Source organism: Aquarana catesbeiana, linkage group LG03 (assembly GCF_042186555.1).
Source record: "Aquarana catesbeiana isolate 2022-GZ linkage group LG03, ASM4218655v1, whole genome shotgun sequence".
Taxonomy (NCBI): domain Eukaryota; kingdom Metazoa; phylum Chordata; class Amphibia; order Anura; family Ranidae; genus Aquarana; species Aquarana catesbeiana.
The window spans coordinates 726,421,504-726,444,813 of record NC_133326.1 but is presented as its reverse complement, the minus strand read 5'-3'; the positions used below and the strand labels follow the sequence as shown (position 1 = coordinate 726,444,813).

At 43.8% G+C, this 23,310-nt stretch overlaps 1 protein-coding gene across 3 annotated transcripts in view; it reads left to right on the top strand.

The window, feature by feature from the left end:
• LOC141133752 (NACHT, LRR and PYD domains-containing protein 3-like) overlaps nucleotides 1-13,953 on the top strand; it is a 48,701-nt gene extending 34,748 nt beyond the window's left edge. For 2 of the 3 annotated variants that reach the window (XM_073623289.1, XM_073623287.1), the window contains 4 exons: nucleotides 4,417-4,587; nucleotides 10,923-11,099; nucleotides 13,070-13,146; nucleotides 13,253-13,953. In XM_073623289.1, coding sequence (XP_073479390.1) covers nucleotides 4,417-4,587; nucleotides 10,923-11,099; nucleotides 13,070-13,103 — 382 coding nt within the window. In that variant the 3' untranslated portion in view covers nucleotides 13,104-13,146; nucleotides 13,253-13,953. The remainder of the gene's footprint in view (nucleotides 1-4,416; nucleotides 4,588-10,922; nucleotides 11,100-13,069; nucleotides 13,147-13,252) is intronic. The other variant, XM_073623290.1, reaches the window with a different exon arrangement.
• Nucleotides 13,954-23,310: the final 9,357 nt, after the last annotated feature.

Genomic DNA, 23,310 nt, shown 5'->3' with positions numbered 1-23,310 from the left:
ATGCAATAGGCTGCGCATACCTATGCCATTTACAGTTTAGCCCTTATGGAAACAATCGCCCCTGTCCTGGCTTAACCCCAATGAGGAATCCCGTTGGTTATCTAAAGCTTCATTTTCAACTTCTTAATTACCTAGCTTGAATTATTGGCTCTCCCCTAATTCATTCCCCTGAACAATTGCTTGTATTTGGCCACTATTCCCCCCCCAGCACTTAAGAACTTTGAGTCAGAGCTGTCTCTGTGTTTACCTCCATTACCTACCACTCCTCCATTCAATGGGCTTAATATAATCCTGCTGACTCTTTCCAGACCTTTCTACCCCCATAGGGTGGGCTACCTGGTCTATTCCTGCCTCCCGAATATAACCCCCTCCCTCCACTCCCCCTTCTTTTCCTTTCCTTCTTCTTCTTTCCCTGCCGCCCCTCCCCGCCCTCATCCTACCATCCCCTGTTCCCAATCCCAATTTGCTTTTTGCTTGGCCCTTATCCCTCATATATCCATCCCCCGATGGACGCTCAGTTAGGTGAAGGACATATAGGCCCCCTTCCTGCTTCTGTTGACACAAACAATGCCCCTTTCCATATCCACAGACCGACCCACCACTCTGAAGATAGTTTTGTTGAAGGCCTCAACACTCAACACATGCGTGCCCCCAAGAGATGCACTTCCACTCTGGAGCCATTCCTAAACTCTCCAACCATTCCTACCCGAATGTCTTTCATGCTACTAACGTATCCTCTAAGACTTAGACCCCTTTCACACTCACAGCGCGGCCACGTTAGCGGTAAAGCGTCGCTAGTTTTAGCAGAGCTTTACTGTTGTTTTAGCGGTGCTTTTCGCCCGCTAGAGGGGCGCTTCTAACCCGCGCTAACGGCCGAAGAAAGAGTTAAATGCGCCCATTTTTGGATGATGGATTGTTCAAAGCTTGGGATACTTTTTTTATAACCTAACACTAATTTAAACTTCTCCACAATTTTATTTCTGACCTGTCTGGTGTGTTCCTTCATGATGCTGTTTGTTCACTGAGGTTCTCTAACAAACCTTTGAGGGCTTCACAGAACAGCTGTATTTATACTGAGATTAAAATTACACATAGGTGGACTTTATTTACTAATTAGGTGACTTCTGAAGGCAATTGGTTCCATTAGATTTTAATTAGGGGCATCAGAGTAAAGGGGGCTGAATACAAATGCCCCCCCCCCCCCACTTTTCACATATTTAAAAAAAAACATATTAAAAAAAATGAAAACTTTTTATCATCTTCCTTCCACTTCACAATTATGTGCCACTTTGTGTTGGTCTATCACATAAAACCCCAATAAAATACATTTACGTTTTTGATTGTAACATGACAAAATGTGGAACATTTCAAGGGGTATGAATACTTTTTCAAGGCACTGTATAGCTGCTTAGTTTGAACGCTCTTTTTCTGAATTCTATAACATATCTTTGGCTACCCGGGCACCTGGAGCTTCAGATTCCTGGAGGACGATGATCAAGGACTTCCAACGGCAGTACTGCCCTAAACCCATCTCCAGCACTGATGCCTGGAAACTAGAAAGCCCCATATTGGGAGAAGAACTGCAATTAGAGAACAATTAAAAAGCAGCAAGAGCCCTGGTCCTGATGGGTTTACAGCAGAGTATTATAAAAACTTTCCACAATGTCTTTACTGAACCATTCCTACGTGCTTTCAACTCCATCTCATCTATTGAGCCCACAACCCAGTGATTGCTTGAGGCCCATATCACAGTCATCCTGAAGGAAGGGAAAGATGCCACGTTGGTTGCCAATTATCTCACTATTAAATGTGGACAGAAAATGATTTGCCAAGATCCTGGCAAAGCACCTCCTCCCATTGCCCACTTCCCTAATAACCAATCAGGTTGGCGTTATCCCTGGCAGAGAAGCCAGGGACAACACCATTAAGGCCTCGAACCTTCATCACTGGCTTACCTCTTCAAACCCAAAGTGTTTCTTTTTGTCCCTGGATGCGAAAAAGCAAGCATTTGACAGAGTGGCCTGGGACTACATGGATGCAGTTCTCCTCGGGATACATGACCGTTAGTTTAACTTCATTATGTCCCTCTACACCACTCCGACTGTGAGAGATAGTGTCAACAGTCACCTGTTGAGTGCCTTTGCCATCCAAGGAAGGGTTGGCCACTATCACCAATGTTTTTTGTATTGACCCTTATTACAACATCTATGAACTAATGTGGACATGAATGGCATCTCAATCGCCAACCATACCTATAAAACAGTGGTGTTCCCTGACAATGTTTTTCTTTTCCTCACATAGCCCCACATCACTCTTCCCAACCTCCTAAAAGTCTTTGAGCTTTTCCAAAACCTGTCCAACCTAAAGATCAATTTTGGGAAATCCCATGCGCCCAATAAAACTCTCCCTGCTGCCACAGTGGGTAAATGGAAGAGTAACTTCCCATTTACGTTGAAGTCTGATGTCATAACATACCTCAGAATTCAACTGCCTACCAATCTGGTGGATCTATAGTCTAGAAACTGTGTAGACAAAAACACAAAGAAAAGAGATCGCACCAGCCTAGTGCATTATCTTATGGTACATTTATTCAAAAAACATAATGAAAACTACTCACAAAAGTAGGAGACAATCACGCTTTAAAAAAGGTCTTTGACATATGGCAGTCTGTCTACTGATTGCAGTCTCTGAGTCCTGGAGAGTGGACATACAGTGGACATGCTGACTGATGCGTTTCGAAGGGATTCCTTCTTCATCAGAGCCTAACAATGTTGCTCTCTCACAGCTACTTATACATGTGTACTTCTGGGAGGCACATCCCAGATCTACGTCAAAACTCCTCCCCCAAAAAGGAGATGGTTGGTCTTAGAAGGGAGGTGGACTTTAGCCAAATAGCTATATTTAAATTTCAATATGGATTGAGTATAGATATACATATGTATACACACCCGAGCATCCACACACATGCATACACACGTATGCACACATAGGCACACATGCACACACACATACATATGTGTGTGTGTACATGGGCAGTGCATGCACCGCACATATGTATGTGTGTGAAAAATCTTCCAGGTAGTATCTTCAGTGATGGGAATTTTACTGGCCCCCTAACCCCACTCTGGCTATTCTGAGTCTGGGCATAGATGAGGTTCCTATTCTTTTTCTCACCATTGTTCCCCATATCCTTTTCACAGCCAGACTCATGATCGCCAGGCATTGGAAGCAACAATTGGCTCCTAACCCATTTTAACCTATTACACTAGTTAAACCTCCATTATTCCTATGAAAGGACAATTGCAACGTGGAATGGTTCTGTCACGACTTTTGATAAACTGTGGGAATCCTGGGCTAACTGGTTTTTACAAATCCCTAGGAGTGGACGAACCTCCTAAATTATCCTACGTGCGCTGACATCTCTATGATCTTGTGAGTTCCCATTTGTCTGTCTGGGAAATAAGATGTTCAACTATTTCTGCACTCAAATGGTGCTGCTCCAGGGGCGGACTGACAACTCATTGGGCCCCCGGGCAATAGGAGAAGATTATGGGGCCCCCGGGCAATAGGAGAAGATTATGGGGCCCCCGGGCAATTGGAGAAGATTATGGGGCCCTGGGCAATAGGAGATTATGGGGCCCCCCAGGCAATAGATTATGGGGCCGCACAGTATACACACACACATACAGTATACACACACAGACAGACACACAGAATACACACACAGAATATACACTGAAAAGGTACTGGAGAGGCGGGGCAGCTACAATCTTGGGATTTTTTTAAAAAAACACAGATTTTTACATACTATTCCTGGTTTTATTGAGGCTGGCAACCCTGATGGGGCCCCTTAGTGGCATGGGGCCCTCGGGCAGTGCCCGAGTGCCCGAATGGTCAGTCCGCTCCTGCGCTGCTCTCTTTGTGTTTTTGACTGGTTTAACAGATGACTGTTTTAATATAATATTACTCTTCTCTAAGTGATTCTCTAGTGAGCTGTTATGACTGTTGAATTATTTTTGCCTTACCCTCTGTTAACCTTTACTATGCCCTTGTGCCTTATGTACCGGCCTCTGAAGGCCTTAGTTTGTACTTCTTATAAATTCAATAAAAATGTATATATAAAATTTCAAAATTCACTGTTTGAGACACTGTGTGAGGTCCTGCTTAATAACCGGGTACATAAGGGGTGACTGAGCTGTCACAGCGCCCCCTCTTTATACTGTGTAGACATAAGTACTACAACAGCTTCAGCTTCATCAGTTTCCCTAATAACAAGATCTTTCCTCTGTACAACATTCTGTATATCCTGATATTCCACTCTAGTGATGTTATGTTACTTTTCACTAAATGGGAATAATTCCTCATATTCATCTAATAATATCATACTGTATCATGTGTCTTTATTTGTCTCCGCAGTTTGATTGGATGTGGTGTGACTTCCTTGTGCTGTGATGATCTCCGATCCATTCTTATCACTAACCGATCCCTCACCACACTGGATTTATCAGATAATAATCTGCAAGACTGTGGGATAAAACTTCTATGTGATGGACTCAGACAACCTGGCTGTACTCTGCAGGAGTTGAGGTGAGTCCTTGTCTGCCATAAAAAGTCCCAAGGCTTCCTCTGTCCTGGCTCTGGGCAGTGAGTACCTATCTATCCCCTCTCTCTGCTCCCGATGGGGGTTTTGTTCAGGTATGAAGGTCGTATCCTTTGGACATAAACCCCCTCCGGAGTCCCCCCACAACCACATATTATGCTATGTAGCGCTGGGCAGTCAGCTTCCTCTTATTGTATTTTGTTCCTTTCTGTTTGATTTCCTCATTACAATCTTGTTCTCCATAAAATGAGTAGAGCTCTCCTGTGGTGAGGGACATCCTCCTTATATACTCCTTCTGGAGGGTTTTGTTAATTTTTGAATTTCATTTTTTTTTCTGGATGATTTCAACAAGAAAGTGGACTTTGTGTCTCATGTCTGGCTGTGCCAATAATTCTATCTGCAGATGTCTGAGGTCACCAAAGACTTTATGGATCATCTCCTGACCAAGTGCTTCTTCCTTCATACACTTTGCGTCTAGCAGAGTTTTGCTGCACATTCAACTTGGAGCAAGTTGAATGTATCGCTGCACTTTTATTTTATGCTACTCGTTTCTCTCCCTCCTTTTATTTTGTATGCAGTGGTGCCCCCCTCCCCCCCCCCCCCCCCGATCCATGTGTTTGGCCCCTAATCTACATGCAGGGCGCCAGATGCATGAATTCCAATGGGGGGGGGGGGTTAAAGCACGTGATTAGAGCAAAAGGCTCTAATAGGCTTCACAAAAGGGTGGGCTCGGGGTGAAGAGCATTGCACTCCGAACCCACCCAGTTTTGTGACACTAGCAAATGAATATTTGCTATTGTCCCACTAATTCTCCTCCTGGTCAATCAGGAAGTGGGTCTGAGACCCATTTCCCGATTGGCCGAAAAGGAGAAGCTATGCTGGCTGCTGGAAGGTGGAGGGAGTAGAAGCGAGGAGAGGAGAAACAGGGGAAGCTAGCCGGGTGGCCGACTTACCAGGGGTTGTGCACTGTTTGCTGCCCCCCCCCCCAAAAAAAATACCACCGGGCCGCCACAGTTTTGTATCCTGCTGAACTTTGCTGTATATGGAGGTATTAAGAGTCATCATGGGAGCTCCTTAATTCTTATGAACTAACTACCTGCCTGGAGTTTGCATGTTCTCCCTGTGCCTGCGTGGGTTTCCTCCGGGTACTCCGGTTTCCTCCCACACTCCAAAGACATGCTGGGAGGTTAATTGGATCCTGTCTAAACTGGCCCTAGTATGTGTGTGTATGAATGTGAGTTCGGGACCTTAGATTGTAAGCTCCTTGAGGACAGGGACTGCTGTGGATGTTTAATATAAAAGTAAAGCGTTGCGTAAATTGACGGCACTATATAAGTACAGTAAAACCTTGGATTGGGAGCATAATTTGTTCTGGAAGCATGCTTGTAATCCAAAGCACTTGTATATCAAAGCAAATTTTCCCATAAGAAATAATGGAAACTCACATGATTCATTCCACAACCATTTATTCATAATGCCGCGTACACACGAGCGGACTTTTCGACCGGACTGGTCCGACGGACCGAGTCCGGCGGACAATTCGACCGTGTGTGGGCTTCATCAGACCTGCAGCGGACTTTTCGGTCGAAAATCTGATGGACTTTAGATTTGGAACATGTTTTAAATCTTTCCAATGGACTTGAGTCCGGTCGAAAAGTCCGCTCGTCTGTATGCTAGTCCGACGGACGAAAACCGATGTTAGGGCAGCTATTGGCTACTGGCTATCAACTTCCTTATTTTAGTCCGGTCGTACGTCATCACGTACGAATCCGTCGGACTTTGGTGTGATCGTGTGAAGGCAAGTCCGTCGGATGTCCGCCGAAAGTCCGTCGGATAGACCGTCGGACCAGCCTGATCGAAAAGTCTGCTCGTGTGTACGCGGCATCAGTCTTTCAGTTTATAGTCCTTATAAAAAGAATATAGCAATGTGATCGGTTGTGTAACCATAAAATGTCCATCCACAAATGGAAGCCTCTACAAGAAGAAAAATCCAGCAGGAGCTCCAGGGTATAAAAGAGAAGAGAGGCGCTCCTAAGTGTAGCAATATGATTACATTTAATGAAGGTACAACATTTAGCAACTCACATGGTTGATGATTAAAAGAGGCACATCTAAGTATGGAGGCATCCGGGGTAAAGCTGTCCACATAGACCATCCTCGGCACCACCGGCTCTCATCACTGTCAGTTTGCAATCGTGACGGGAAGACTACCCTGCAGTAGAGCGATCTTAAAGCGAGGCTTGAACCGCTTGTGGAGCACAGCATGGAAGGGATGATGTCAATGGCACAGCGGAGGATGGTCTTTGTGGACATCTTTACTCTGGATGCCTGAATATATGTACTTGTTTCAAAGAAATGAGGAATCCCTTAATTTGTTTTTTGTATGAGGGTTCTAGGGAAGATGGTGGCTACCTTTCACTCGATTTCACATCAGACCTCTGCAGCTGAATGTTCTGTCAGCTTGGGGCAGGAGATCACAGTCTTTGCTCCTCGCACTTTCATTCTGTTCCTCATCATTTCATTCCATAAAGTATTCTTAATGTCTTTAGGGCCCCACTAGCATGCCAGGATGTGTTTTGTCATCCTTGTAGCATTTGGAAAATAGTATTTCCTCACAATATATGCAAATCGCATCTTTGCTCTCTGCAGAAATTGTTCTGTGGAAATGTTTCAAAATTTTAAATGTTGGTCTCACCATTTTACTGAGTGGAGGAAAAGAAAAAAAGAATTTACTAAGCAGATTATAGTGGAACATTATGCTGCGATGGTGGAGAACATTAATAGGAATCATTTAAAGGTTATAAAGATAAACTAATTTGTGAGAAAAATTTACCCTCTTATCTGTCAATTAATGCCTAAGGTAACAGAGACTATCATCTACTGTATCCCAACAATCACCCAACTGTAGGAGGTACTTTGCAGTGCCCCCTAGTGGCAGAAATGCATATTTCTCTTTTTTGAGAACTGCATTGAGAAGTACAGTGTAGGGGTACAATGTACCTGATACCCATTTACATGGGGGGGAACCGGGATCTGGGGGTTCCCTTGTTAAAGGGGGCTTCCAGATTCCTATAAGCCCCCCAGCCCGCAGCCCCCCACCACCACCAGGCAAGGGTTGTGGGGATAAGGCCCTTGGGGACCCCAAAGGATCCTCCCCATGTTGAGGGCATGTTGCCTGGTACGGTTCAGGAGGGGGGGCGCTCTCACCCCCCCTTTTCCTGCGGCCTGCCAGGTTGCGTGTTTGGATAAGGGTCTGGTAAGGACTTTGGGGGGACCCCTATGTCATTTTTTTTATTTTGGCGCAGGGTTCCCCTTAAAATCCATACAAGACTTGAAAGGCCTGATATGGATTTTGGGGGGACCCCTACGCTATTAAAAAAAATGGCGTAGGGTTCCCCTTAACATCCATACCAGACCTGAAGGGATTTTGGGGGGACCCCCACGCATTTTATTTATTTTTTTTAAATTTGGTGTGGGGTTCCTCTTAATATTCATCCCAGACCCACAGGGCCTGGTAATGGACTGGGGGGGGGAGCCATACCATTTTTTTCAATGATTTTTATCTATATTGTCTGGATCTGACAATTCATTACAGCCACAAGCAGTTTTAAATGACTTTCGAAATGTCCTTTCCTTTAGAAATGTAATTTTGCTGTGGTACTGTTATAAACACGGGAAAGATGCACTACTTTACAGGCATACTATAGACACCCCCATATTTAAAGGAATATTTCATTTTTATCGTTTCACTTTAAGCATTATTAAAATCACTGCTCCCGAAAAAACGCCCGTTTAAAAAAAAAAAAAAAAAGCATTGATACCCCAGGGGCAGGACCCGGGTCCCCAAACACTTTTTATGGCAATAACTTGCATATGAGCACTTTTGATTTTTCATGTTCGTGTCCCATAGACTTTAACGGTGCTAGCATGTTCGTACTAATTTTTTGCCTGTTCGCATGTTCTGGTGTGAACCGAACCGGGGGGGGGGGGGGGGGTGTTTGGCTCATCCCTATCTGCAGTGTACATTCCAGGAGTGGAAAAGTGGCAGGTGGATTTTATCAGCCATCAAGGGTTGGCCCTTGGGGAATGGTCCCTCCATCCAGGATTTTTCAGGTTACTTTACCAGTGTTGGGGGGATGCTGGACACGGATGTGCTGGCTTCCAGGTTCAACACAAAACTAAGGATATCTGTGTCCAGGACCAAGGATCTGCAGGCGCTCGCAACGGATGCCCTGGTGGCGCCTTGAGATCAGTTTTCTCTGATGTACACCTTTCCTGCAATTCAACTTTTTAAGCGTCTGTTGTGCAGAATCAAGGTGGAGAAAATGTCAGCTTGGCCCAGGAGGGCTTGGTATTCCAACATAGTAAACCTGGCAGTGGGCGGCCCCTGGACCCTTCCAACTCATCCAGACCTTCTTCAGAGTGCAATTTGCCATCTTTCTTTACAGTCACTTGCTTTAAAGGATTGGCTATGGAAGTCAGGGTCTTGATGGATAGGGGGATATCCAGGGCAGTTGTCTCACATTATTATGGGCCAGGAAGGAGGCCTCTAGACATATTTACCATAGGATTTGGAAATCCTATATAGCCTGGTGCGAGGCTAGGAGATTCCATCCCCTAAGCATGTGATAGGAAGGAATTTGTCCTTCCTTCAGTCTGGACTTGAAGCTGGCCCTGAGTATAATCAGGGGCAAATCTCAGTTGGGTCTGTGACCAATCAGACATAATGATGGTGCCACCTCCAGTGTTTCACCACAAAATTAAGTGGGTTCAAAGTGCTCCACCTCTGTGCTGATTAAATGCTCACCTAAAGGATTGGATCCATATACATTATAGGTCTCATGTGCTTGTCCCCCCTCTGGGGTGCTCAATGGGCTCAGGGTACTTCCCACAAGATCAGCTGTCACAAGCCTACGCTCTGTTTAAGAGATCTGGTACCTCTTGATTGGCTGTATATAGAACTCCAAAAAAACAAAAATGCCACCAGTAGTGAAGTACGTCCTTCAAAACAGTTGTTTCTTTACTGTCAATAAATGCACTGACAAGCATTAATATGTCAGCATATCAAGCAACAAATTGGGCAGTAGATAATATCACGTGTACACACGCGTACACATGAGCGGACTTTACGGCAGACTTGGTCCGGCGGACCGGAGTCCGTCAGACAATTCGATCGTGTGTGGGCTCCAGCGGACTTTTTTTTTTCCAAAAGTTCGACGGACCTAGAAATGAAACATGTATCAAATCTTTCCGACGGACTTGAGTCCGGTCGAAAAGTCCGCTCGTCTGTATGCTAGTCCGACGGACAAAAAACGACGCTAGGGTAGCTATTGGCTACTGGCTATGAACTTCCTTGTTTTAGTCCGGTCGTACGTCATCGCGTACGAATCCGTCAGACTATGGTTGATCGTGTGTAGGCAAGTACGTTCATTCGGAAAGTCCGTCGGAAAGTCCGTCAAAGTGCGCCGGACCAAGTCTGCCCTAAAGTCCGCTCGTGTGTGTACGTGGCATCACCAGCACCACTTCCTGTTTCAGGTCCAGACAGAAAATGACATCACCTGGCTCCGCCCGGGGATCAAATTGATTGCTTGATATGCTGCCGTATTATCATTGCTTGTCAGTACATTTAGCCATAATTATGGATTTTGCTGCATAGAGACGCATGTCAATTATAAATCCCATTATTTCCTATATCATTGGTTCACATTGATGTGCCGCAGTTTCGTGTAAAAGGGAATCTATATGGAGCCATTCACACCTCCATTACCACGTACGCTGCAATGTACCCACAACAGTGTAACTCCAGACTAATGCCGCGTACAGATGATCGGACATTCCGACAATAAAACCGTGGATTTTTTTTCGATAGATGTTGGCTCAAACTTGTCTTGCATACACACGGTCACACAAATGTTGTCAGAAATTCCCAAAGTCAAGAACGTGGTGACGTACAACACATACGATGAACCGAGAAAAGTGAAGTTCAATAGCCAGTGTGGCTCTTCTGCTTGATTCCGAGAATGCGTGGACTTTTGTGCGTTGGAATTGTGTACACACGCTCAGAATTTGAGAACCAGCTCTCAAACATTTGTTGTCGGAAATTCCGACCATGTGTACAGGGCATTAGACTTTTCAGGTAGGCGACAACTCATCTAAATTTCACAGGGGAGGTCCAACCAATATTCCATGAAATCATCCAGTCAAATGTCCAAACATTTAATTTTCTAAGACCCCCTCCTCCCCACTGATTATTTATTGGAATGTGTCTACTTCTGCCAGTCATTGGAAGAACATTTCACCTCTTTCCTGCTTCTCCCACCAGTGTTCATTTCTGTAATGTAAGATTATCATGCTGTGATGATCTTTGCTCAGTTATCACTACAAACCAAACGCTGACCAGACTGGAGACAACATTGGATGGTGATAAGATGTCAGACTCAGAAGTAGATCGTTGTTGTGAGGTTCTCCGGAATTCCGGCTTCACTGTGACTAGACAATGGTAAGATCTGTTATATTGGAGGTAACACACATACTAAGCCTAATGCCGCATACACACGAGCGGTCATTACGGCAGACTTTGTCTGGCGTACTTTTTGACGGACTTTACGACAGACTTTCCGAATGAACGGACTTGCCTACACACAATCAACCAAAGTCCGACGGATTCGTACATGATGAGGAAAAAACAAGGAAGTTCATAGCCAGTAGCGAATAGCTGCCCTAGCGTAGTTTTTTGTCCGTCGGACTAGCATACAGACGAGCGGACTTTTCGACCAGACTCGAGTCCGTCGGACAGATTTGAAACATGTTTCATTTCTAGGTCCGTCAAACTTTTGAGAAAAAAAAGTCTGCTGGAGCCCACACACGATCGAATTGTCCGACGGACTCCAGTTCGCCGGACCAAGTATGCCGTAAAGTCCAGTCATGTGTACGCGGCATTAGAATGTGAATAGTAAGATGTAGACAACATTGGATGTTGATGAGATGATGGAAGTGGGATGCTGTTGGGAGGTCTTCTGACACCCGGGCTGCACTGTAATGAAAATGGAAGGACGGGTGACAAACATTCTATACAATTTCTGTAGAACCCATTTTAAGGTCTCTGTAGTTATACAGATAATGAGAGAGATGATTTAGATTTCCTGGGCCAGTCACATATTTCCCAGATGATGGAGAATTTATTCCTCATCCCAAGTTTTATTATTATGGGGGGAGGGGGGGATCAGATCCACCACTAATAATCTTTGTCAGGTCCTACAATCTTCCACAAATTTACTGTTAAAGAAAAATTACATTACTTTCATTAAAAATACCCCCCCCCCCGTCCCCTGCTATAACTGAGCCAAATCAGATGTGTGTTCTTAGCCTGTACACAAGACAGCCCAGCACACATACAGTCTGGTATGGTTGGATGGCCATTAGTGTGCGGGCCCCTGCCATGGTGACAGCCCCTTACAATTAGGTGGATGATTCACAAGGTGGTGAGGGGCCCTTTAAATGTGGGACACTTATCAAACCCCTAAAGTGTGAGGACTGGGGGGATGGTTTGGTGTATTTGCATACTGGGATCAGTTATAAAGAGATGAGATCACACATCCCACCATCTTCATACAATCTACGTCAGATCTCCTCCCAACATAGGAGACCACTGACGTTCATTGCAGGGCTGCAGATTTGTACATTGCACATTACATACATTTCCAGGAAGACAGAAACAATACTTCCAATTAATGTGTAAAAAAAAGCCCCTTATTTCTTCCAGAATGCAGTACGAGCTCCCCCTTTTCCATAATTTCTTACAGAGCACAGTACGAGCTCCCCCTTTTCCATCATGTCTTACAGAGCACAGTACGAGCTCTCCCTTCTCCATCATTTCTTACAGAGCACGGTACGAGCCCCCCATTTTCCATCATTTCTTACAGAGCACGGTACGAGCCCCCCATTTTCCATCATTTCTTACAGAGCACGGTACGAGCCCCCCATTTTCCATCATTTCTTACAGAGCACGGTACGAGCCCCCCATTTTCCATCATTTCTTACAGAGCACGGTACGAGCCCCACATTTTCCATCATTTCTTACATTTACAGCTGCAGATTTGTACATTGCACATCACACACATTTCCAGGAAGACGGAAAAATACCTCCAATTAATGTGTATAAAAATGTCCCTCATTTATTACAGAACGCAGTACGATTCCCCCTTTTCCATCATTTCTTAGAGCCCAGTACTAGCATCCCCTTTTCCCAAATTTCTTAGAGAGCCCAGTACTAGCTCCCCCTTTTCCATATCTTCTTACAAAGCACAGTACGAGCCCCCCTTTTCCATCACTTCTTACAGAGCACAGTACGAGCCCCCCCCCCCACACCCATTTCCAACATTTCTTACAGAGCACAGTATAAGCTCCCCCTTTTCCATCATCACAGTAACATTTCCTCCTCTAATACTCTCTTTTTATTCTTCAATGAAGGGGTGCATGGTGGAAAGTATCTATATACAGATGAAGATAAGAAAATGGTCGGTAGGAGCTCCTCTCTTCCTCTGCAGGTAATACACAGATCCTGATATGAAGAGAATGTCCAGAATGGAATGATATCAGATTAACCTGTTCATGACCCTGATTATTCATCATTTTTATTTTCGTCACATTCAGATGATGCATGGTACCTCTGACTGATATCTACTGAACCAGAACGATCAAAATTAGTCCAGAATGATTTAAGCAGTGATCTTTCTTTCCTTCGATTCCTCCATTTTATATCGTATTGTTACTCCTTAATGTATTCATTACTACAAAACTACAAAATTTGATTTCTGGATCTTCACACCAAAACTGCCAGCACTGATGAGACCAGCACGCTGGGAAATTTCTGTTCATGATTCCCCCTACACAAGTAGAAGACACTAAACACACAGTGACAGTGCGATAAGGACAGTGGGGTAGTGATCTCCATCATTCATCCAAATTCACCTCTGTGGATGGATGAAGACACTGAGGGGGTGATCTCCATCCTTCATCCCAATTCTCCTCGGTGGACGGAAGAGAACAGTGGGAGGGGTGATCTTCATCCCAATTCTCCTCTGTGGATGGAAGAGGACAGTGGGGGGGTGATCTTCATCCCAATTCTCCTCTGTGGACGGAAGAGGACAGTGGGAGGGGTGATCTTCATCCCAATTCTCCTCTGTGGACGGAAGAGGACAGTGGGAGGGGTGATCTTCATCCCAATTCTCCTCTGTGGATGGAAGAGGACAGTGGGGGGGTGATCTTCATCCCAATTCTCCTCTGTGGATGGAAGAGGACAGTGGGGGGGTGATCTTCATCCCAATTCTCCTCTGTGGACAGAAGAGGACAGTGGGGGGGGGGGGTGATCTTCATCCCATTTCTCCTCTGTGGACGGAAGAGGACAGTGGGGGGGGGTGATCTTCATCCAAATTCTCCTCTGTGGACGGAAGAGGACAGTGGGGGGGTGATCTTCATCCAAATTCTCCTCTGTGGACGGAAGAGGACAGTGGGGGGGGTGATCTTCATCTCAATTCTCCTCTGTGGACGGAAGAGGACAGTGGGGGGGGGGGGGTGATCTTCATCCAAATTCTCCTCTGTGGACGGAAGAGGACAGTGGGGGGTGATCTCCATTCCAATTCTCCTCTGTGGATGGATGAGGACACATTGACTCTCTTCTTATATCTGAAGGAGCTCTAACCTCAGTCTCTGTATCACCAGACACAGGTCTAAGAAATATAAATAACACCCAGAAAACAACAACAGCCCAGATATTTCACAGGATAGGTCAGGAGAGGGAGGGAGATGGGGTATGGAAAAATATTGTAGATAATAGCAGTATTGTTTTGGCAAATTTACACCTTCACTTATTCCCTTGGGGATAAATATAATAAGTGAATACCACCTTTGGTCTATACCTGAATCTAGCCAATCTTGCCGCAGCGCTTACTATAAAGTTAATAATAACAAATATCAACTGTACTAAATAAAAAGAACATAAACATTGTTTTTTTTGTTTTTATTATTTTTTTACACAGAAATATATATTTTTTTATTAATCAAATACAATAAAATACAAAGTAGATGGTATACAGAATGTTATCAATACATTGTCAGAGCCTCTATGAATGAAACTTATGACATATGATTCCTGATTGTAACTATGGACGGGTCTAGATGTCAGTTGGGATGAAATCTTAAAAGGTCACATCTTGAGGTCCCGGTATCAAAGTTACAAGACAGGAAAACTGTGATTACAACTTGAAATCGGTTTGTTCTGCAAGCAAGTTGTGTACAACTCAATTAAAGTCGGGGACTCGCCATAATGAAAAGATTGACTCGCCAAACAAGTGAAAGGAGTTGCACACAAATCCAATAGTCCAGATGAGATTGCATTGTTCTGGGCAATGAGTAGGGATGAGCTTCGAGTTTGAGTCGAATGTAAGTTTGACTCGAATATCAGGTGTTCGCCTATTCGCCGAACAGCAAATTTTATGGGGCATTTGCAGCAAATTCGAGCACCGTGGAACGCCCCATAATGCGCCCCATAATGCACTGCGAGATTGCAGTGCATTGTTGTATGATGATTGGCCAAAGCATGCACCTGACCTGCATGCTTTGGCCAATCCCAGCGCCCACTGCTAAGAAAGCCATAATTGGCCAACGGCAGGGTGCCTTTGGCCAATCATGGCTCAGGCGGACTAAGTCCACGCCCCACACTATAAAAGGCTGCCTACACGGCGGCCCTGTGTAGTGTTGTTGGCGTGAACGGAGAGATAGCTTGATTTATAATAAGGCAGGTTATTCAGTTAGTGGCAGTGCATTTGATATATATATATATATATATATATATATATATATATATATATATATATATATATATATATATATACACAGTTAGTCTAGTCTAATATATATATATATATATATATATATATATATATATATACTCTGCATCCAGTGTAGCCTATATCTACAGTGCATTCCGTGGTGTACTGTTTCTACTACACTTTACATATTACACAATACAGGGCAGCCGTAGTGCAGTTGCTACTACACTTCTGGTGGTGTACACAGTACACAATACAGTGCAGCCGTAGTACAGTTGCTACCACTTTTCTGGTGGTGTACACAGTACACCATACAGTGCAGCCGTAGTTCAGTTGCCACTACTTTTCTGGTGGTGTACACAGTACACAATATAGTTGCAACCCTTCTTGATACACTTTACAAGGGTAAGGTTGCAGAACTCATCCTGCCTTCACAACTGTACTACGGCTGCACTGTATTGTAATTGTATTGTAATTGTAATTGTATTGTAATTGACCATTCCTGCACCCACCAAGAGTAACTGTGAGAGCTTACAGTGTTCTGGTACCACCAACACCTAAGGCCCAGTTTTCTGCAGAGTATATAGGGCAGGCCGTATAGTATATATACTTCTGTTCAGAGTATATAGTGCCTGGGGGCCCCCACACCATTTTGTTTTTAAATTTGGGTGCAGGGGTTCCCCTTAATATCCATACCAGACCTGAAGGGCCTGGTAATGGGCTGGGGGGGGGGGGGGGACCATGCCGTTTTTCTCATTGATTTTTATCTATATTGCCGGGACCCGACAATACAGCCACAAGCAGTTTTAAATGAATGACTTTCTTTTCCTTTAGAAATGTCATTTTGCTGTGGTATTGTTCTAAACACGGGAAAACTGCGCTACTTTACAGGCATACTATATACACCCCCCAGGCACAATATTTAAAGGAATATTTCATTTTTATTGTTTCACTTTAAGCATTATTAAAATTACTGCTCCCGAAAAAACTGCCTTTTTGTATAACTTTTTTTTGCATTGATACAGTCAGGTCCATAAATATTGGGACACAATTCTAATCTTTTTGGCTCTATACACCACCACAATGGATTTGAAATGAAACTAACAAGATGTTCTTTAACTGCAGACTTTCAGGTTTAATTTGAGGGTATTTACATCCAAATCAGGTGAACAGTGTAGGAATTACATACATACGTTTGTATATGTGCCTTCCACTTTTTAAGGGACCAAAAGTAATGGGACAGATTAACAATCATCCATCAAACTTTCACTTTTTAATACTTGGTTGAAAATCTTTTGCAGTCAATTACAGCCTGAAGTCTGGAACGCATAGACATCACCAGACGCTGGGTTTCATCCCTGGTGATGCTCTGCCAGGCCTCTACTGCAACTGTCTTCAGTTCCTGCTTGTTCTTGGGGCATTTTCCCTTCAGTTTTGACTTCAGCAAGTGAAATGCATGCTCAATCGGATTCAGGTCAGGTGATTGACTTGGCCATTGCATAACATTCCACTTCTTTCCCTTAAAAAACTCTTTGGTTGCTTTCGCAGTATGCTTCGGGTCATTGTCCATCTGCACTGGGAAGCGCTGTCCAATGAGTTCTGAAGCATTTTGCTGAATATGAGCAGATAATATTGCCCGAAACACTTCAGAATTCATCCTGCTGCTTTTGTCAGCAGTCACATCATCAATAAATACAAGAGAACCAGTTCCATTGGCAGCCATACATGCCCACGCCATGACACTACCACCACCATGCTTCACTGATGAGGTGGTTTGTTTTGGATCATGAGCAGTTCCTTTCCTTCTCCATACTCTTCTCTTCCCATCACTCTGGTACAAGTTGAGCTTGGTCTCATCTGTCCATAGAATGTTGTTCCAGAACTGTGAAGGCTTTTTTAGATGTTGTTTGGCAAACTCTAATCTGGCCTTCCTGTTTTTGAGGCTCACCAATGGTTTACATCTTGTTGTGAACCCTCTGTATTCTCTTAATTGTTGACTTTGACACACATACACCTACCTCCTGGAGAGTGTTCTTGATCTAGCCAACTGAAATTTAAGAGTTTGTGGAAATGATGGCTAGAGGTGGAGATACTCCAGATATAAGGTGATGAAGGTGTGGGGGAGGAGGGAGGGTGGGTAAGTAAGAGGGGGATGAGTATGTGGAATGAAAGAGAAGAGATCAGGGGGTTGGGAAAGAGGGAAGGGGGAAGGGTGGGGGGAGGGGGTAAGATAAAGGGGGAATGTATTTCTTTTTGCATTGTTGTAAAAAGTGGAAAATAATTGTGATTCTTTAATAAAAAGTATTTGATATATATATATATATATATATATATATATATATATATATATATATATATATATATAAGAAAAAAGTCAGGTTTCTGTGATGTAAAAAAATTAGACAAAGATAAATCATTTTAAAACTTTTCCCACCTTCAATGTGACCTATAAATTGTACAACTCAATTGAAAAACAAACTGAAATCTTTTAAAGGGGAAAGTAAAAATAAAAAAACTAAAATAATGTGGTTCCATAAGTGTGCACACCCTCTTATAACTGGTGATGTAGCCGTGTTCAGAATTAAGCAATCACATTCAAACTCATGTTAAATAGGAGTCAGTACACACCTACTATTATTTAAAGTGTCTCTGATTAACCCCAAATAAAGTTCAGCTGTTCTAGTAGGTCTTTCCTGACATTTTCTTAGTCGCATCCTACAGCAAAAGCCATGGTCTGCAGAGAGCTTCCAAAGCATCAGAGGGATCTCGTTGTTAAAAGGCATCAGTCAGGAGAAGGGTACAAAAGAATTTCCAAGGCATTAGACCATGGAACACAGTGAAGACCGTCATCGTCAAGTGAAGAAAATATGGCACAACAGGGACATTACCAAGAACTGGATGTCCCTCCAAAGTTGATGAAAAGACGAGAAGAAAACTGGACAGGGAGGCTGCCAAGAGGCCTACAGCAATATTAAAGGAGCTGCAGGAATATCTGGCAAGTACTGGCTGTGTGGTACATGTGACAACAATCTCCTTTATTCTTCATATGTCTGGGCTATGGAGTAGAGTGGCAAGTCGGAAGCCTTTTCTTAAGAAGAAAAACATCCAAACCTGGCCAAATTTTGCAAAAACACATCTGAAGTCTCCCAAAAGCATGTGGGAAAATGTGTTATGGTCTGATGAAACCAAGATTGAACTTTTTGGCCATAATTCTAAAAGATATGTTTGTGGCAAAAACAACACTAAACATCACCAAAATAACACCATACCCACCGTGAAGCATGGTGGTGGCAGCATCATGCTTTGAGGCAGTATTTTTTTCGTCTACACTGAATGCAGAATGTATATATATATTATATATACATATATATATATATTAACTCTAGCTACGTCCACTCCAACACACTACATACAGCGTGTAAATGTGGGGCATAGACTTAGCCCCCTGAGCCATGATTGGTTAAAGGCACCCTGCCTTTGGGCAGCAGAGCGCACTGTGATTGGCCAAAGCATGCAGGTAAGGTGCATGCTTTGGCCAATCATCAGACATCAATGCACTGCAATCTCGCAGTCCATTATGGGGCGTTCTGCGGCGCTCACATTTGCTGCGAACGCCCCATAATGTTTGGCATTCGCCGAATGGGCAAACATCAGATGTTCAAGACGAACTTACGTTCCACTCAAACATCGGGACCATCCCCACTGAGCATGGCGAGCAAGGTATGCCTGTCCCTGAACCCACACTGGGAGATATCCTCACTGCAGTCACATCCTACAATACAGTCATTATTGATTTAAACTCAGAGATAAAAGGGGTGAGGATTGAGATTAATCTTGTGAGGCAAAATTCGCAAAAGCTGAGAGACCGAACATCAGCTCTAGAGGATAGAATGAGTAATGTGGAAGATGAGTTGATGCCATTACAGCGTGACATGCACCATATTCAATCCCTTGCTACAGGCCATACGGCCTGCTTGGAAGACATGGAGAACAGACTAAGGCCTAACAACGTCCGTGCAGTGGGCATTCCAGCGAAGATGGAGAGGAGAAACCCAGTCACCTTCATTGAAAACTGGCCTATTAATGCTTTCGGGAGAGAATCTTTTTCCCCGATGTTCGCAGTTGAGAGGGCTCATAGAGTCCCTGTTAAACCACCCAGACCTGGGGAACCTCCATGGCTATTTCTGTTCAAGTTCTTACATTTCAAAGATAGAGATGCTACTCTATACCAAGCCAGAACAAAAGGCGCAGCTATGAAAATAGATAAGATACGTACTGTATAACATTCTACCTGAATTTTTTAGCAGATGTGCAACGACGCAGAGCAAAGTTTACTGAAGTTAAAAAACACCTTTGGCGCTTTGAAGTCACTTATGCCATGCTCTACCTGGCTTGGCTCAGAGTTGCAGCTAACCATAAGACTCACTTTGGTTGGATAGAGTGTATAGAGTGTGAGCACACCCTGTCAGAAACCATGAATCAAACCGAGACAGAAGTACAGTTAAATCACACTTGTTTAATAATAGTAATAAAAAAAGCTAAACAGAGTAAACATAGTGAAAACATAGCCAGAGTTCAGAAACCAGAATGGATAGTCACACAAGCCAAACGTCAGGGAGCCAGAGATCAGCGTAGTGGAACAGCAAGCAGGATCCGGAGCCAGTAGGAATGTCAGCCAAGCAAGTCTTCAACAAGAACGCAGGAGATAGTCTCTGTGATGTGACCAAGGCGAAGGCAGAGATCATCTGGACTGAACGGCTTAAGTAGGCAGGACTGACGAGCAGGATAATAACAACAGGTGAGTCCCTATGGAGAGATAGGAGCTGGCAATTAGCCGACAGCTGATTGGCCAGCTCAGAGAAGGAAGGGCTGAGACTAAGCTAGAAAATCAGCCTGTTGACCACAGCCTCTAAAACATTCAGCAGAAGGAGACAACCCCATTCTATGCAACCTAGCTGGGGTAAGACGAGAGTGGTGAAAAACTTTAATGTGTATAATGCGGTCCCTAGAAGATATAATTGAGGACGTGTATGTGTCACTAAATTCCGACCAGTCATTGTCCATGGGAAAAATGTTCAAGGAAGTCCATTTTGTTTGGGCCATCCGAAATCTAGGGTTATAGTCAGCTGTGAGGGCAGCATAGTATGTGGAGATAAGCTTGGTAGGGTCAGGATGTTGCAACATTTTCTTCAGTAGGTGTATAGTTATAGGGTTAGGCATTAGGGTATTGTCTAGAGAGCCAAACTGACACAAACATATTTTTTAGCTGCGCAATTGCATTTCACAGGTTGGGACATACCTTCATCTACAGATCCCTCTAAGTGTTTAATGCTTCGTCCGCATACTGCCTACTCGGCCTTATCACACATGGACATGGTAAGTCAATTAATGATAAAACTGTGAAAAGCTATTAGACAGAGATTCGGTCTCACAGGTTATTTTTCCTATACACCTATATGGAATAATTGTTTGTACATGGAACTAACGAAGCTTGGCACTTTCACCACGTGAATGCAGGCTGGAATTAAATATATATCCCAGTTGTATGCTGATGCTGGAGTGAAACCATTTCCCAGGCAACTGTCAGAATGTCCATTGCCTAAACATTCTCACTACCAATATACACAACTCTGCCATGCTTTAAATAGACAGAACAGACAAACCCCCATGCACTTAACTAAATCCACTTTTCCTGAGTCCATTTTTACAGAAAAGGACAAAAAGGGTATTATATCCAAAATCTATGTAACTTTACTGTCATACTTATGCCGCGTACACACGGTCAGACTTTTCGGCCACAAAAGTCCGACAGACTTTCGACGGACTTTTGTCAGATTTTTGTCAGACTTTTGGTGGACTTGCGGCAGACTTTCTTACGAACGGACTTGCCTACATACGATCACACAAAAGTCCGACGGATTCGTACATGATGACGTACACCGGACTAAAATAAGGAAGTTGATAGCCAGTAGCCAATAGCTGCCCTAGCGTGGGTAATTGCCCGTTGGACTAGCACACAGACGAGCGGATTTCTGGGTCCGGCGTAGTTATGACGTAAAGATTTGAAGCATGTTTCAAATCTAAAGTCCGTCAAATTCGAGGCTGGAAAAGTCCGCTGAAAGTCCGGGGAGCCCTCACACACTCGGATTGTCAGCCAGCTTTAGTCCGTCGGCGTCCGTCGGACTTTTCTAGACGAAAAGTCCGACCGTGTGTAAGCGGCATTACAGTCCCCAGGTCTTCTCCCCTGTAGAGAGAGATGGGAGAGGGTTGTTGGGCCCATTAGTGGAGAACAATGGGAGCAGATACTGGCATCTGGTTCCCTAGTGTCGGTGTTTGCAACTCATAAACTGTGTCACCTATTTAGTTAATAGTTATGTCAGCACAGAGTGGCACTGTGGACATAAAGAGTAAACCCCGTGCCTCATCCCTTAATGGAAGTGGTATTTTGGAAAGATTTAAAAATGGGACTTTCTGGGCACCATATTACACATTGTCAAAAATAGTTAAAAGGTTAGAAATTTATCAAAAAAATATTAAAAGCACCATGTAAATATACAACACATACTGATAGATAACTCCATCCAAAAAGGTAGCTGACAATGCCACTAGCCCTCAACGAAAAGGTAAGGAGCCTCCAAGACACTAGACAACATATATAATATATATGTAGCGCCCTGCTCCTGAAGAGCAGACGCTATTCTTTTGAAATTTAAATTAGTTGAAGCTACAGTTTGGCTCAACTTATTATTGCCTAAATTGAATGGTTTCTGTGCCAGATTAGCTGGCCTGTGCAGCTTTCCATCTAACCATGGGTGGTGCTGTCATCATTGGTGGATTGGGAAATACAGTCTGGTCAAATGCATTGATTACTCATTGCTCAGAGGCTTTACGGTGGGAGTGGTTCACACACCGGACATTTCTGGGTAGGGGTATTTAAGGCACAGACGCCATCTTAGGTGGGTTTTTTTGCTGGTCGCTTGATGGTCTCTTTGATGTCAGGCCTGCGGGAAGAAGCAAGGGACTGCAGTGACCAGGGGAGGACTCTTTGGGAAAGGACCGAGCATAAGGCTGGTATCTTGAGAAGAGCCTGGGAACTCAGTCGGAGATGCATCTTGGATTAGTACCACAGTCAGTTCTTTAAAGACTGTACGGTCTGTGGCAGAGACCGGTCAGATCATCCACAATTTGTTCACTCAGAATCGTAAGGTCTGTGGCAGAGACCGTGTTTGAGCATTGCATCGACTGCTAGGTCAGTGAGAGGGGCCTATCCAGTGATTGCTAAATCCAGCTTTGGAAGTGTCATTCACTGGATGTAGAAAGTATCTCCGACCGCAACGTCAAAGGTACCTGAATCCCTTTTCACCCTCTGTCTTTCTATTGCGTGTGATGTTACTGAATAAAACTTGGAAAGAGAAATAGAACTAAGTGTTGGAGACAGTGTTTCAATTGAATGAGTGATGAGTACCCCTAGGATGGACACTGGAAGTAAGGTAATGGTAAGCCCGAAAAAAATAATTAGCAACTGCTTTGGGGTGAAGAGATTAAAGTAATAACCTGATACTTTGATACACCGGAGAAAGCGTGGTACCGTTTCTACATATGAAAGTGCCACAAGGTTGTTATATATATATATAGAGAGAATCACAGTCTCCTAATAATCAGCAATGTCAGGTGGTGGCTCTTTTGAGGGGTAGCATCCAGCTACATAGAGTTAAGTTAGCTCAACATGTTTCGCGTTGCAGGAACGCTTTTTCAGGAGCTTGAATGGTTAATTATATTCAAACTCTAAAGGAATAAACATAAAATGGTCAGATGCAAAGGTATATTCAAATACAGTAGATATATATATATATATATCTCTATATCAATAACAATGTATTG